Raw genomic sequence first — 16279 nt, forward strand, 5'->3', positions numbered from 1 at the left:
CGGGACACGCCCTCACCCCACAGGTCTCTGGACAACTTGAGCCCAGGGCGGGCTTTTCCAGACGCTTCTCAACAGAAGAAGGGGCAAGGGCCATAAATCGAGTGCAAAACCTCCCTCTGCACCCCTACCCTTTCTCCTGTACTCTCCCCCAGCCCTTCCCGTCCCTGAGGTCTCCCCACCATAGACAAACACACACACAGGCACCGCAGACACACAAATCCCCTCTCTGAGCGTTGCCTTATTGGAAGCAAAGTTCTCTTCTCTCCTGGCCTCAAATCCCTGCCTCCTGCTCAGGGTACAGAAATAGGACTTTTTTTTTTCTTGGTGACACCCCTCCCCACTCCTACCCAGGACGTCAGCACCTCTGTCACTCATTGCAGGAGTGTGAGGGGTCAGCAGCCCTGACCCTGCTGTCAGCCTGCTGTTCCCCGCCCCCTCTCTGTGGCCTCTCTCTCTTTGGGGGCCCCTGGGTCCCTCTGCACCACCCTCAGTGTCTCCCCGCAGGCCTCCGGGGCACTGGCCTGGCCTGCCTAGCAACTTCCCTCACTGTCTTTGCACTCAGCCCCTGTGGAGTGTGGGAGAAGGTCTTGGGGCTGGAGCTGGAGATCCAGTGGCAAGGTTCTGCCCATGGCCTTGGCTATTAAAAGGCTGTGGGACACCCCAGCAAGTCCCTCTCTGGGCCTGGCTTTCCCACTGAAGCAGTCTGTCCTGCCCTGCCTGTCTGCATCTCCTCAGCACACCTCACTGCCCACCCCCCATGGCCCCAACGCTTCCAGGCCCGTAAAACCTGCTCTGCACTGACTGAAACCTTCGGCCCCAGAGTCTTATGCTCTTGGTTCACTGGTAAATTCTGATTCCCCACTTCAGAGCCCTCAGTCAGGCTGCTTCAGGTGGCACCCTGCCCTGAACGTGTGGCCTGGACCAGTCCCAACCACAGGGAAACCTCTTCGAATTTCCTAAGTGATAGAAGTGGTAAACGTGTCTTGATATTCATAACAAATCCCTTTCAACTACACCTGAGTATGTTAATAGGTAACTTTTGGAAAATACCTAAGGATGGGGGCTGGTTGCTAGGGGAACCAACTATGTGATTAGAGGGTTGGAACTTTCAGCCCCATCCCCCTGACCTCTGGGGAGGCGAGAGGGATTGAAAGTTGAATAAATAGACAAGGGCAACTAACACAACATTGTAAAGCAACTCTACACCAATAAAAATTAATTTTTTTAAATTACCAGTGGTCAGTGATTTAATCAATCAGGCCTATGCACTGAAGCCTTCATAAAAACCCAAAGGGCAGGGTTCAGAGAGCTTCTGGGTTGGTGAACACATGGAGATTGGGGGAGAGCAGTGCCTGGAGAAGGCATGGAAACTCTGCGCCCTTTCTGCATACCTTGCCCTGTGCATCTCTGCGGAGATCTGTGAGTCTGAGGAGGGTGCAGAGAGTCTGGAGAGTCCTTGGGGATGGGATGGAGGAGAGGTGGATGGGGTGATAGATTCAAAATTTCCCAGCCAGCTGGAGAGAATGGGATCTGCCTGAAGGAAGTGCTCAAAATGGCCCATGGATAAGATGAGCGAGAAGAAATTCTCCTCACCGGGCACCTGATGAAAATCGCATTTGGGTGAAAGCAGAGAAACTCATTTTGTGAGCATTTCCCCTCTGAGGTGGTGGCCGATGTGATGGGGGGAAGATTTCTGTCCAGCTGTGCAGAAGCGCTTGTAGAATAGCAAGCCCTTGGAGAATAGGCGAGCAGCAGAGAAGGTAAGACGGGCTGTCATCTAGTGCGCCCGGCTTCAGGAGGGAAGATTTCAAACAGTTCCAGGAAGAGTCATGATCCCATGAACTGAGACGCTAAAAGGGAAAATGACTCAGGAGAGTTAGGAGACTGTCAGCAATGAAATCCCAGCTACAGATTCACAAATGAGCCTTAGGAGACATTAAGGAAGCTGAAGAGCCTGGGGAGGCCACCGGGAGCTAGGATTTCAGGCCATTTCTGAGGGTGGAGGGAAGGGCATCCGGCCAAGGGCAGATACACAGGAAGGACCAGCCCGAGAAGGATGTCAGCAGAACCCAAAGAGCTGGGGAGGCAGAAGGAAAGCTTTGGCCTGTGCTTGGGGCAGCAGGGCATTCTAACAATGACAGGAAGAACATGACCCCATCACAGTACATCTGGTCTGTCAGAGGGGCTAGGGGAAAAAACACAGGAGTGAACAGAACCGAAGTCGTAGGAGAATAACAAAGCCAGGGATGAACCTCAAGGCATTTTACGAGGTCTGTCCCAGATCCCGGTGGACCAGGTGGCAGGATGGCCAAGTGGACTGCAGTGGGTTGGAACATGCCAAGCCCATGGAAAGCTGCTGGGTGGGTCCAGGCCCGACAGGTGCAGCAGATTCATCTGAGGGACAGTGAGAAGCCCCCGTCTAGGAAAGGCGGAGAATCTCGGTGGCAGGTACGGTCACCAAAGAGGAACGTGAACACCAATGTACGTCCCCACCAAAGGATGTGAAAAACATAAACTGTTGGCAGAGAGCAGACACCTTACTATGCTTGACTCTTACCACAAGCAGAGACTTAATCACACACCTCTACCCCCAGAGCTTGGAACAGGGCCTGGCACATAGCAAGTCCTCGATAAATATGTGCCGAATGAATACATGCAAAGGGGACAGGAAGAGAAAAGAGAGCAGAGAGAGTGTAGGAACCAGCTTTAAAAGCACACAGGCCAGAAAGGAGCATCACAGCACATTCCACGGGGCACATGGTCAGCGCCTGCTTTTACAGTGATGTCAGGAGGGGAGAGGAGGGTCTTGGTGGGGGAGCACTTCGGACCCCTCAGCCAAGTCCCAGGGGCAGCCTCTCACCTTGTCCCCCACCTGCTCACTGGCGTCCGGTGGGTGCTCCCCACCGGGGGTCTGACTGCTGTGTTGCACACATGGGAGTCGACGTCCCCACAGTGCTCCAGGGCCTGGGGGGATGGGGTGACATGAAGGGCTGGATGAGCCTGGAGATGGCCTGAGGAGGCCTCGTCCTCCCTGAGCAGCCCTGTGCATGGGACATTGAGGCAAACCTTTCTAGTTAGAGGCTTCCCTGGTGGCTCAGTGGTTAAGAATCCATCTGCCAAGGCAGGGGACACGGGTTTGAGCCCTGGTGCAGGGAGATCCCACATGCCGCGGAGCAGCTAAGCCCATGCACCACAGCTACTGAGCCTGCATTCTACTAGAGCCCACATGCCACAACTACTGAGCCCGCACGCCACAACTACTGAAGCCCGCATGCCTAGAGCCCATGCTCCGCAACAAGAAGCCCGCGCAGTGCAACAAAGAGGGGCCCCCGCTCGCTACAGCTAGAGAAAGCCCGCATGCAGCAATGAAGACCCAACACAGTCAAAAATAAATAAATAAAATAAATAAATTTATTTTAAAAGCTTGCTAATTAGATACCGTCTCCACCAGGAATGGCCACAAGGCTCCTGTGAGAACCAAACTCTCACTGAAGGTAAGTGCCCCGGACAGGCCCAGGGGTAGGCTCTCCGGGGCTGAGGGCCTCAGGGCAGGAAACCCCTCTGGGGGCTGGGGATGGAGAGATCCCTTCAGATCCCTCCTCAACCACAGATCTCCCAGGATGGGTAGGAGTGAGGTCCTCCCATGAACAGGCCTCTTTCCAGAGAGCCGGCATGAGCAGTGAGGTCCACCCCATTACACTGTGAGCAGTTGTGGTCTCAGACCGCCTTCCAGGGCCTCCAAGCCCCCCTCCTGGTCCCTACCCCTCCCAGGGCTGAGCAGGCAGGGTGTTCCCCTTACTGTGGTCACCAGCTGCTCCTGGTCTCTGCCTTCCCCTGTGGCACATGGTGCCCATCATGCTCAGCCCCTCCTCTTGCAGCACTGCCACCGCCAGGTCCACATTCTGCTGCTTCTGGCTGCTGACCACCCCATGGGGCCCATCCTGGGCCAGACGCTGAGCCATGGCAAAGCCGATCCTGCAGTGGAGATGAATGGAACAAAGCCTCAGCTCCTCACTACTATTCTCCTACCCCCCCAGCCCTGGAAATCAACAAAGCTGCTGTGTCCTGCTCTATAGTCCTGAGGTCCTTTTGAGCAAGTAAGGGTCCCCGTGAGGGGTCAAGACCCACAGGGCAATAGGATACTCACCCATCAGTGGGCCCTGTGACCACGGCTACCTGATTGGCCAGAATGCCCTTCTGTTCTACCCCACTGCTGCTCAGCTGCACAGAGAGCCCAGCACAGGGACGGAACAGGCCCCCGGGGATGCAGGCCCTGCATGGCGGCCAGTGACTGGTCTGCTTCCCAGTGAACTCGGCCCTGGGGAAAGAATCAACTTCATTTATCACTGACGCCATCAGCAGGCATGATGATCATCTACCCCCAGCTCCTCAGGACAGACAAGGCCAGTGGCAGAGAATGGGAAAGAGTCGGGCCAGTCAGGGTGAATTTCAAACAGGTGAGCCTCAGGTCAGGGAAACTTTCCTGAAAATTCTCTATTTATAGAAGGGGAAATTTAGAATGTGAGATCCAGAATTAAGTAGACATGATTATTTTCCCATTCATTCCATAAGCAAGCACCGAGCGCTTGCAGTGTGTCAGGCACTGGGCAGTAGATGCCGGGACCCCTGGTGAACTGTGACCCCCAAACTCCACCCATGGAGCTTCCCAGTAGAGTGAGAATGCCAAATACCAAACTAATAATTACACCAATTATCAATTTTAATGAGCTGCTTATAGTTGAGAAAGTAGAAATCAACGAAATTCTCAGTCAAACCTGGAGGGAGTATAAACACAACCACTTTGGAAAATGGTTTGGCGCTGCCCAGGGAAGTCGAACAAACAGCCCTCTGACTCTGCACTTTCACAACCCAGGAGTGCTGTCACGTGTGTACCACGAGCCTGCACACGAGCGTTCACAGCAACATGCTTTGTAATAGCCTCAAACTGGAACCAAGCCCAAATGTCCATTAATGGTAGAATAGATAGACAAATTGGGTTGCACTTATATAATGGAATACTATGCAGCAATGAAAATTAGTGAACTGAAGCTACACTGAACAACATAAATGAATCTAAAAAATGATATCGTTGGGCTTCCCTGGTGGCGCAGTGGTTGAGAATCCGCCTGCCGATGCAGGGGACAAGGGCTCGTGCCCCGGTCTGGGAAGATCCCACATGCCGCGGAGCGGCTGGGCCCGTGAGCCATGGCCACTGAGCCTGTGCGTCCGGAGCCTGTGCTCCGCAAAGGGAGAGGCCACAACAGTGAGAGGCCCGCGTACCGCAAAAAAAACAAAAAAACAAAAAAACAAAAAAAAGATATCATTGAGGGAAAGGAGCCAGACACAAAATAATCCTTTATTATGTGATTCCACATACACGAGTTTCAAAAGCAGGCAAAACCCCTCTATGTTGTTTAAGAATGCAAACAGGTGATAAGACTGCAGAGAAAAGCAAGGCAGTGATTATCACAAAAGTCAGGAGAGTGGATATTCCTAGGGTAAAAGAGGGGGGATGACTGGGGAGTGGCAAACCGAGGGGTTTCTGGGGTGCTGGCTGTGTTCCATTGTATGACTACATGGTGTCCACTAAGATATGTGTGTCTTGGGGGAGGGATAAATTAGGAATTGGGGATTAACAGACATACACTGCTATATATAACATAGATCAACAACAAGGACCTACAGTATAGCATAGGGAACTATATTCAATATATTGTAATAACCTATAATGGGGACTCCCCTGGTGGTCCATTGGTTAAGACTCTGCACTTCCACTGCGGGGGGCGTGGGTTCGATCCCTGGTCAGGGAATCCCTCACGTGGATCCCGCATTGTTCCGCATGCCTCATAGCGTAGCCAAAAAAAAAGGAAAACCTGTAATGGAAAAAAATCTGAAAAAGAATATATATATATGTGTGTGTGTGTGTGTGTGTGTGTGTGTGTGTACACATATAGATATATATATAACTGAATCACTTTGCTGTACACCTGAAACATTGCAAATCAGCTATACTTCAATAAAAAAGTTTATAATTAAAAAATAAATTAAAATTTTCAAAAAGAATATACCTCCACAAGAAAAAAAAAGATATGTGTGTCTTGCATATATATATATGTATATACATACATATATACTTTTTATGTATTTGTTATATTTCACAATCAAAATGTTTAAAAAGTAAAGATTATCTGCTCATGGTAAATTTTTAAATTCAAGCGGTTCAAAACTAGTTCAAAAATGAAGTCTCCCAGTTCTCTTCTTGGAGGCAGACTTCCCAGTGTCTCAAGCACTTTCTCAGAGATGTTCTGTGCAAAGGGCTTTGTTTGAAACAACAAGCTTTCGTGTATAAACGCTCAATCCACAAAGGTTTTCCTGGGAGCATCCTGCCAGGTGGTGGAGGAAGCAGAGGCTCAGCGGGCTCCTTGAGGGCAGCGCCACTTGCTCCCTCTCTGGGGCCCCAGAGCCTTGCCGGGACTGAATCCAGGGGTGCTCGTCAGGCCAATACATTACGGGGGTGCACAGCTGATTCTGCTCAGGCTGGGAGAATCATCACTAGGGAGGCTGCAGATAAACAGGACCTGGCAGGTGAAGGGAGGTCTGACGGGGGGAGCAGCAGGATAGGTGGTCTGTGCTCTGGTCCAGGGCACAGACTGAGAGATGCGTGAGTGTCCACGGTGTCTGGGAGAGAGCAGGGCCACCTCCGTGCCTGGGAAGCAGAGAATGGAGGACTCCTGGCTGCAAAAGCTGACTGGTTCCGAATGCCTGCATGATGACTCCTCCAGGCTGTGCTGAAGTGAAGCTCTCTGAAGGGCAGCTGTGAGGAACGCAGGCAGCCAAAGGAGCCCCAAGCCAGGCTGCTGTGTGGAGAGCCACACCCCCGGCACACCCTTGGGAAGGGAAGAGGTGTGCCACCCTAGCTATGCGCAGGTGTGAAGGCAGGATGAAGACTGGCATGGGAGACTCAGAGAGGAAGACATTTCCCTGTGAACTGCAAATACATTAGGGGGCCCTCTTTCCGCCCAACCCCAAATTTCCCAGCTCCATGTCAGTGTGAGCCCAGAGGCTCCTGCCTCCCCTGCGGTGAGATTCCCGTTCTCTTGCTGGAGAGCCCTGCCCCTTCTTGAATCTAGCGATCTGATTAGCTTCCTGCCAAGGAAGGTGGGGAAGGCATGGTTGGAGCAAAGGACTGTTGAGGATACTCAGGGACTTGGGGTGTACTTTTTGGGCAGGGCAGTGCCAGGGAGCTGAAGAGAGGCAGGCACTGGCCACTCTGGGCCCAGGGGCCAAGGGACATGCCCTTTCAGGAAGCTCTGGTGTGGGCTGACTCTGTCCACAGTTCTTCATCAGTTCCAGACCTGCTCTGGCCACTCCATCACAAAGGGACTCTGGTTACTAAGCAACCCCTGCCGTACCTACTGCATCTCCCCTCGTTCCTTAGCAACCCTTGCATAACCCAGTTCCCTGGAGTTAGGTGCTGGTATCTATACACGATAAGAGAATGGGTGCTGCTCAGGAATTGTGGAGAAATTTCAGATTAAATATCAGTCTGTATCAGTGTCACAGTGTCATGATGAAGGTGACCAAATGCTCTGCTTTGGGAGGGACAGCCTTTGTTTTCAGTTTATGTCTCTTCTGGTACCCTATTTCCAAAAACACCCTTTGCAGGTCCTACATCTCCTTGCTTTTTTATCCCAGCTGCTTTCACTCTGTTTGCTCTCTCTCTCATGCTCTCTCTCTTCTCTGCAAGGTCATACTTACAGGCTTTTTATTCAGAGGGATGAGGGATTTCAACTCCTCATGGTTTTACCTTTCTTAAACAGGACACCAGATTCTAAACACTATTCTGACCCCCAGGGGACTCCTGTCTCCCTAGCTGTGAGCACAGATTAACCCCACCAAGTGTCGGGGGAATCAGTCTCCTTGGCTGGGAGGGCAGCAGGAAAAAGGACTTGCATTTTGTCGGGACAGGACATCCCCTGCTGGAAGGCTGGAGTTACAGCACCTCTGAGAAGCTGTTCCCATCTCTCAGCAAGCCGGCGGCCTACAACACTTCTTGCTGTAAGGTGGTTTGCCGGAAAGCTGCCCTACTTGTAAGGAAAAGCAGATCCAGGCTATTGCAGGTGAAGTGCAGAGAGACTGGTCAGGCCTCATCTATCTCTTTTGGTTCCCCTTCCTGTTCAAGTCTCCCTAGACCAGGGCCTGAGATTGAGTGGCTTCCAAAGGCCCAGGCTCTGGCACCCTCTCCCCTCATTCTCACTCATCCTTACTCTGAAGCAGTCAGCTGGGCCAGAGTTGAGTGCAGGTCCTGGGAGCTTGGAGTGGCCTCTGAACCTGGCACTGCCCACTCTGATTCCCCTTTCCACGCTGGTCAATTCAGATGCCCAAATGTGGAAGATGGGAAGTCAAATGGACACACCTCACCCTAGTCCCAATGTTGAGGTAGATGGCCTTCTCTTATCTCTTGGATCCAAAGAGACAAGAGAATGGTAAAGGAAAGAAAACAAAGACTAGGGAGAGACGTACAGTCATTAGAAACATCGAAAATCAGGAAAGAGAGGGAATTCCCTGGCGGTCCACTGGTTAGGACTCCGTGCTTTCACAGCTGAGGACCTGGATTCAATCCCTGATCAAGGAACTAAGATCCTGCAAGCCACACGGGAGATGTCAACAGAAGCTGCGTGATCTTGGGTGTCTGTTCCCCTCTCTGGCTCCATTGGCATCTTGGTAAGAAAAGTTGAGCTAGGTGATCCTAAGGGCTCTGATAGTCCCATGAGCTTTTTTATGACAATCAGAGAAGAAATCAAGACTGAGCTGCAGGGACTTTCCTGGTGGTCCAGTGGTTAAGACTCCAAGCTCCCAAAGCAGGGGGCCAGGCTCGATCCCTGGTTGGGGAACTAGATCCCACATGCATGCCACAACTAAGAGTCCATATGCTGCAACTAAGAAGACCATATGCTGCAACTAAAGATCCTGCATGCTGCAACGAAGATCCCATGTGCCACGACTAAGACCCAGTGCAGCCTAAAAAAAAAAAAAAAAAAAAAAAGACTGAGCTGCAGACAGAGCCCGGGAGAAAGAAGCACCAGCACGAAAAGTAAAAAGGAGTGAAGGTGGGCAGTTCCAGCATCACGAGCCCCAACCTGGGCACAGCATCCCTGCCCTTAGGTGGCGTCAGCTCAGCATCACCTGGCTGCGCTCCTGTCTGTCCTGAGTGCTGGTCAGGGGCCCCGCCGTCGTGGAGTCTGCAGCTGAGTGCGAGAATGTGAGTAGGCAGCAGGCTGGGTTTCAGGCACTGCTGTTTCTATCTGAAAAACTCAAGGATTCATGGACTTTACAGTCCTAGAATTAAGAAAGTTGGAGGTGAGAAAAGGCCTCCCCCACACAGCTGGTGAGGAAGCCTCAGGAGGGGGAAAGTGTAGGAAGTACTTGTCTGAGTGAAATTCTGCAGAATACTGCACAGACCACTTACCAGTGACCCAGTCCTGCCAGTCCAGCTGTCCCCAGACTTTCACACACAACAGAAGTGGACAGACCCGTGGGTCCAAGCAGGCTCCAGACCCCACGCTGGGCAGGGGGTGGAGGGGAGTGAATGAAAGGACGGGCAGCCTATAGGCTCAGCTGGCTGGGGATGCAGAGCTGAGTACCAAGTCAGCACCAAAAAGAGACCATAGACCTCAGTCCTAAAGCCAGTGATCCCACCCTTCCCTGTTATATCGGACCCCTGGCACCATACAGGACTAATGGCTGCAGAGCTGCAGGTGTCCACTACCCAAGCTGTCACCTGGGTCCAAATATTTGATGAGCACCTGCTTCATGCTAAGCACTGTGTTAAGTACTGAGAATATCTGAAGGCATATTCACTGAAGGCATAGTCCCTACCCTCAATAAACTTACAGTCTATTAGAGGAATCAAATTAATGCAGTGCAGAGCACTACATGTCAAATGGAAGGAGGTTTGAGACTCAACCTCAAACCCAAGGAGAGCAGAGGATAAGCCACGTAGAGATGCCTGTGGGATTTTTCAGAGGAGGTTACCCAGGCAATTGGATAAATTGTTCTGGCACTCCAGAGAGCAAGTTAGTAATCAGAAGAATGATTTGCAAACTATTGATCATAGGTAGAAGCAGCCTCATAAAACGGATGAGATATCCCAAGAAAGTGAATAGTGTGGAAAGAGAGGACAGCCAAAACTGGAAATGTGGTTGCCGGCCTCTGAGATGGTCTCTGGGACCCCTGTGGGCTGGCGTTCACTACCTTGTATAGTCCCCTCCCACATCATGCCCGGCTTGGCAGAAGTCATGGTATGTCACTTCTGAGATTAGGATATATAAAACTGAGCATTCCGTCTTGGGCCCTCGCTGTTTCTTTCTTTTCCTCTTGGATTAGTCCTGGCTGCAATGTTGTGAGCAGCCCTATACGGCAAGACTCACGTGGCAAGAAACTGAGGGCTGCCAAAAACCACATGGCTTGGAAGCAAATGTCTCAGCCCGAGTTTTGAGAGGACCACAGCCCCAGCTGGGAGCTTAACTACAGCCTCACCAGACACCTTGAGTCAGAACCCCCAGCTACACTTCTCTCATTCCTGACTCTCAGAACCTGAGAGATAAATTTTCAAGCTGCTAAATGTTAGGGTAATTTGTTATGCAGTAACAGATAACTAGTACAGGAACCTTGGAAAAACTTACCTCATTGAAGAGATAGAGCAGAAAATCCTAAAATATAATATTTTTAAAAATAATATAGTCACAGTTAAAAGAGTGTTGTATTGATACTTGAACAAACAAATCAAAGGAACAGAAGGGAAGGTTCAGAAAGAGATACAAACACACTTGAGAATTTAACATGTGATAAAGGTGGCATTTTGAATCAGTGAGAAAAAAGATACATGTAGCAATAAACGATGTTGAGACAACTGGGTAGCTCTCTGGGGAAAAAGAAATTAAATTAGATCTGTGCCTTTCACACCACACACCAAAATACATTTCAGATGTATCAAAGATTTAAATATAAAAAATGAGACCATAAATACAAAAAATTACAGGAATTCTTTTTGCTTCTGCATGGAAAAAAAAACTACCTAAGCCAAGCCAAAAGGAAAGTACAGCTTAGGGCTTCCTTGGTGGTGCAGTGGTTAAGAATCCGCCTGCCAATGTAGGGGACACGGGTTCAAGGCTGGCGTTCACTACCTTGTATAGTCCCCTCCCACATCATGCCCGGCTTGGCAGAAGTCATGGTATGTCACTTCTGAGATTAGGATATATAAAACTGAGCATTCCGTCTTGGGCCCTCGCTGTTTCTTTCTTTTCCTCTTGGATTAGTCCTGGCTGCAATGTTGTGAGCAGCCCTATACGGCAAGACTCACGTGGCAAGAAACTGAGGGCTGCCAAAAACCACATGGCTTGGAAGCAAATGTCTCAGCCCGAGTTTTGAGAGGACCACAGCCCCAGCTGGGAGCTTAACTACAGCCTCACCAGACACCTTGAGTCAGAACCCCCAGCTACACTTCTCTCATTCCTGACTCTCAGAACCTGAGAGATAAATTTTCAAGCTGCTAAATGTTAGGGTAATTTGTTATGCAGTAACAGATAACTAGTACAGGAACCTTGGAAAAACTTACCTCATTGAAGAGATAGAGCAGAAAATCCTAAAATATAATATTTTTAAAAATAATATAGTCACAGTTAAAAGAGTGTTGTATTGATACTTGAACAAACAAATCAAAGGAACAGAAGGGAAGGTTCAGAAAGAGATACAAACACACTTGAGAATTTAACATGTGATAAAGGTGGCATTTTGAATCAGTGAGAAAAAAGATACATGTAGCAATAAACGATGTTGAGACAACTGGGTAGCTCTCTGGGGAAAAAGAAATTAAATTAGATCTGTGCCTTTCACACCACACACCAAAATACATTTCAGATGTATCAAAGATTTAAATATAAAAAATGAGACCATAAATACAAAAAATTACAGGAATTCTTTTTGCTTCTGCATGGAAAAAAAAACTACCTAAGCCAAGCCAAAAGGAAAGTACAGCTTAGGGCTTCCTTGGTGGTGCAGTGGTTAAGAATCCGCCTGCCAATGTAGGGGACACGGGTTCAAGCCCTGGTCCGCAAGATCTCACATGCTGCAGAGCAACTAAGCCCGTGTGCCACAACTACTGAGCCTGCTCTCTAGAGCCCGTGAGCCACAACTACTGAGCCCGCGCGCCTAGAGCCTGAGCTCTGCAACAAGAGAAGCCACCGCAATGAGAAACCCGCGCACCGCAATGAAGAGTAACCCCCGCTCACAGCAACTAGAGAAAGCCCGCGCGCAGCAACGAAGACCCAACACAGCCAAAGATTTTTTTTTAATTAAATAAATTTAAAATAAATTTTAAAAAAGGAAAAGTACAATTTATATAAAGTTCTAGAATATACAAAACTAATATATGGTGGTAGAAATCAGATCAATGGTTGTCTGGGTGTAGGGGCACAAGGGAACTTTCTAGGGTGATGGAAATGTTCTATATCTCAATTGGGATGGTGGATACACAGATATAGACATTGGACAAAATCCTAGGGACTGTACGCTTAAATTGTGTGCATTTTATTTTATCGACAGTGTACTTCAATAGAGTTGATTTAAAAGAAAGAAAGAGGGAATTCCCTGGTTGTCCAGTGTCTAAGACTCCTCATTTCACTGCCAAAAGCATGGGTTCAATCCCTGGTCGGGGAAATAAGATCCCACAAGCCGTGCCTCATGGCAGAAAGAAACCGGTGGGGGGTGGGGCGGGGGGGAGGGAAGAAAGAATAAAAGAAAAGAAAAGAAAGAAAGAAAGAACTGAGGGCAAACACCAGTAGGTCTGAGTTTTTTAAAAAGCAAGATTTCTCCATGAGACTTGTTAGTCCTGGATCCTGACCTACACCCAATCCCTTTCCTCTCCAGTGGTGACCCTTCCCCAGCTTCTCCTGGGCATAGATGATTCAAAGCTGATTTCCTACAGAATGGGAGACTCTCTTCACAGAGTTGAGCTCTATATGAAGCACGGCATCACTTTGCTTTGGTCTCTATACCAGGTTGAAGCATCCTCCAACCTTTGTTTCTGGGATGGTGTTGTCGACTGAATGTCTGTGTGTCCTGCCCCACCCCCCAAAATTCATATGTTGAAACCTCATCACCAGTGTGATGGTATTTGGAGGTGGGATGTTTGGGAGATGCTTAAGTCATGAGGGTGGAGCCCTCATAAATGGGATTAGCACCCTTCTAAGAGAGACTCTAGAGAGGTTCCTCACCCCTTCCTCCATGAGGACACAGTGTGAGAAGACAACAATCTATGGACAGGGAAGAAGGCCCTCACCAGACACTGTATCTGCCATCACTGTGATCTTGGACTTCCCAGCCTCCAGAACTATGAGAAATAAATGTTTGTTGTTTAAGTCATCTAGACTATGGTATTTTTGCTACAGCAGCCCAAGCAGACTAAGACAAGTTGGTCAGCTGGTTTAGTAGTTAGTTGATTTGTTGTTTGGAAGGTTGGTTGGTTCACAAATTGCAGAGATGATAAAAGCAAGAGAGATTTTTCTATGGGCAAAATCTGAAAGAGAAGGAAAAGAAGGGGGAAAAAAAAACCTTAAAAAGAGAAAAGAGGGACTTCCCTGGTGGTGCAGTGGTTGAGAATCCACCTGCCAATGCAGGGGACACGGGTTCGAGCCCTGGGTCGGGAAGATCCCACATGCCTCGGAACAACTAACCCCGTGGGCCACTACTACTGAAGCCCACATGCCCTAGAGCCCAAGCACTGCAACTACTGAAGCCCGCATGTTCTAGGGCCCACGTGTTGCAACTGCTGAGCCCGAGTACTGCAACTACTGAAGCCCGCGCACCTAGAGCCCGTGCTCTGCAACAAGAGAAGCCACCACAGTGAGAAGTCTGCGCACCGCTACGAAGAGTAGACCCCTCTCAGCGCAACTAGAGAAAACCCACTCACAGCAATGAAGACCCAATGCAGCCCAAAATAATTTTTTTTAAAAAGAAGAAGAAGAGAAAACCCAAGGAAAAGAAAAAAAAACCTAAAGGTCTGTACATTTGAGGAGGATATTGACCATGGTGAAATTTCTTAAGACAAAAGTGAGAAAAAGAAGAATTGGGGAAAGTGGCATATATACATTCCCCTGATGGGGAAGAAAAGAGATGATGCAGAAGAAAATTCTGGAGTGACCTTTTACCACCTCAGGAAAACCCCCTCAGTAGCCAAGGCCTTTGGTAGCCATGGGGTAATGTAGAAACAGGGACCTGCTGGAGCTCAGAAGCACAGGACATAGTACCAGTCTCATGGTGACTACAGAAGAGTTATGCAACCTAATGCCAAAGGCTACATCTGTGAAAGTGTATATGTATTTAAAAGCAAAAATTCCCATTGCAACATTTTATAACCTCCCTCCAATTCATTCCCTGCTCATCCCTTTCACCACAACATCGCACAACCTTGACAAGCTGCAAGGCATTTATCAGGAGAAGAGTGAGTTTGTCAACATTTCTTTGCCCCAATATCCTCCTCTCAGAGCTTCTTATCTTATCTTCCAGTGAGCTCTGGCTCACAAAGATGTCCAAAGAGAACCAGCAAGCTACCAATGGATCTGGGTTCTACTCCACAACTTGGCACCTAAGGGTCCTCCCCCATATCCCCTTTATGAGATCGACAAACAGCAAATTTTAAAAAACAGATGTCCAGTTAAATTTGAATTTCAGATAAACAACAAACAATTTTTAAGTATAAGTATGTCCCAAATATTGCATGGGACATACTTATACTAAAAACGTATTCCTGTTTTTATCCTGTATTTTACCTAGCAACCATACCCTTTTACCCTAGTGATAATGATTCTCCAGAGAACAATGACAGCTGTCAACTTATTAACTGATCTGAAAAAAATACCAAAACTGTGTAAATTTTACATTTCACCCAGGAGAAAGATGAAGACAAATTATTATATAAAATTAACTATTACAAAATATATATGTAATGGGGTTTTTTTGGCTTGGCTGCGCTGTGCAGCTTATGCGATCTTAGTTCCCTGACCAGGGATTGAACCCGGGCCCCGGCAGTGAAAGTGCCAAGTCCTAACCACTGGACCGCCAGGGAATTCCCTATGAAATATATTTAAAGGACACCAGCAATGCATGGCTACAGTCGCCTTGTAACCATTAAAAAAAAGCCAAATAAAGCAAAAGTTCTCCATAAGTAAGCCACCAAATTTCTGTATGCTTCCCAAAAGTAACCACAGTTAACAGCGTGTTCTTCTAGAACTTTTCTATGCATTTGCATACATAAATGTAAGTACAGAATATGTAGAGTTGTTTTGTGTGTTTGTATGTATCATATTGTAAATGCTATTCCGTTGTTCTTGTTACATGACAGTACATATAGATCTACCTCATAGCTTTTAAAAGCTGCATAATATTCCACAGAACAAACATTACCCTAGTTTAGCAGATCTCAGAGCGTGGTCTGGGAACCCCTTGGGGGATCCTTTCAGGGGGCCTATAAGGTCAAAATTATTTTCATAATAGTAAGACATCATTTGCCTTTTGCATCCTCACTCTCTCACAAATGTACTGTGGAGTTTCCCAGAGGCTCCATGACATGTGATAATGTCATTGCTCTGACAGCTAGTGAAATATGTACGTGTATTTCTAATATTTTCCAAAATGTTCTAAAGAAGTAGAATTAGAGTATAAATGTGTGCATTTTCAAGAGGTGAACTCAGTTTGTTCTTGAACTTTTACTGTGCTATTCCTCACTAACTTCAATTGTACCTGCTATAATTTCTGTACTATTATCCAATATTATTATTTTGAATTCTGAATTTTTCCTTGGACCCATGGGGAAACACGAGAAATAAGTATGCTTTATCTTGTTTTGCAATAATATTTTTTAATGTTTTTCAAAAAACTTCCTAAAATTTGTAATTTTATGGGACTTCCCTGGCAGCCCAGTGGTTAAGACTCCGAGCTTCCACTGCAGGGAGCATAGGTTTAATCCCTGGTCGGGGAACAAAGATCCCGCATGCTGTACGGTGCAGTCAAAGAACTTTTTTTTAATTTTTAAAAAAATAATAAAATACATATAAAAGAATGAAATTAGAACACTCCCTAACACCATACATAAAAATAAACTCAAAATGGATTAAAGACCTACATGTAAGACCGGACACTATAAAATTCTTAGAGGAAAACATAGGAAGAACACTCTTTGACATAAATCACAGCAAGATCTTTTTTGACCCACCTCCTAGAG

The 16279-nt window shown here is 47.9% G+C and overlaps 1 protein-coding gene across 1 annotated transcript in view; it reads right to left on the bottom strand.

The window, feature by feature from the left end:
- LOC102977728 (dehydrogenase/reductase SDR family member 2, mitochondrial) overlaps positions 1 to 4356 on the bottom strand; it is a 192562-nt gene extending 188206 nt beyond the window's left edge. Inside the window, exon 1 of the mRNA XM_024134448.1 lies at positions 4148 to 4356. Within this exon, the coding sequence (XP_023990216.1) occupies positions 4148 to 4356 (209 nt within the window). The remainder of the gene's footprint in view (positions 1 to 4147) is intronic.
- Between the last annotated feature and the right edge of the window lie 11923 nt (positions 4357 to 16279).

This window comes from Physeter macrocephalus, chromosome 11, assembly GCF_002837175.3.
Source record: "Physeter macrocephalus isolate SW-GA chromosome 11, ASM283717v5, whole genome shotgun sequence".
NCBI classification, from domain to species: domain Eukaryota; kingdom Metazoa; phylum Chordata; class Mammalia; order Artiodactyla; family Physeteridae; genus Physeter; species Physeter macrocephalus.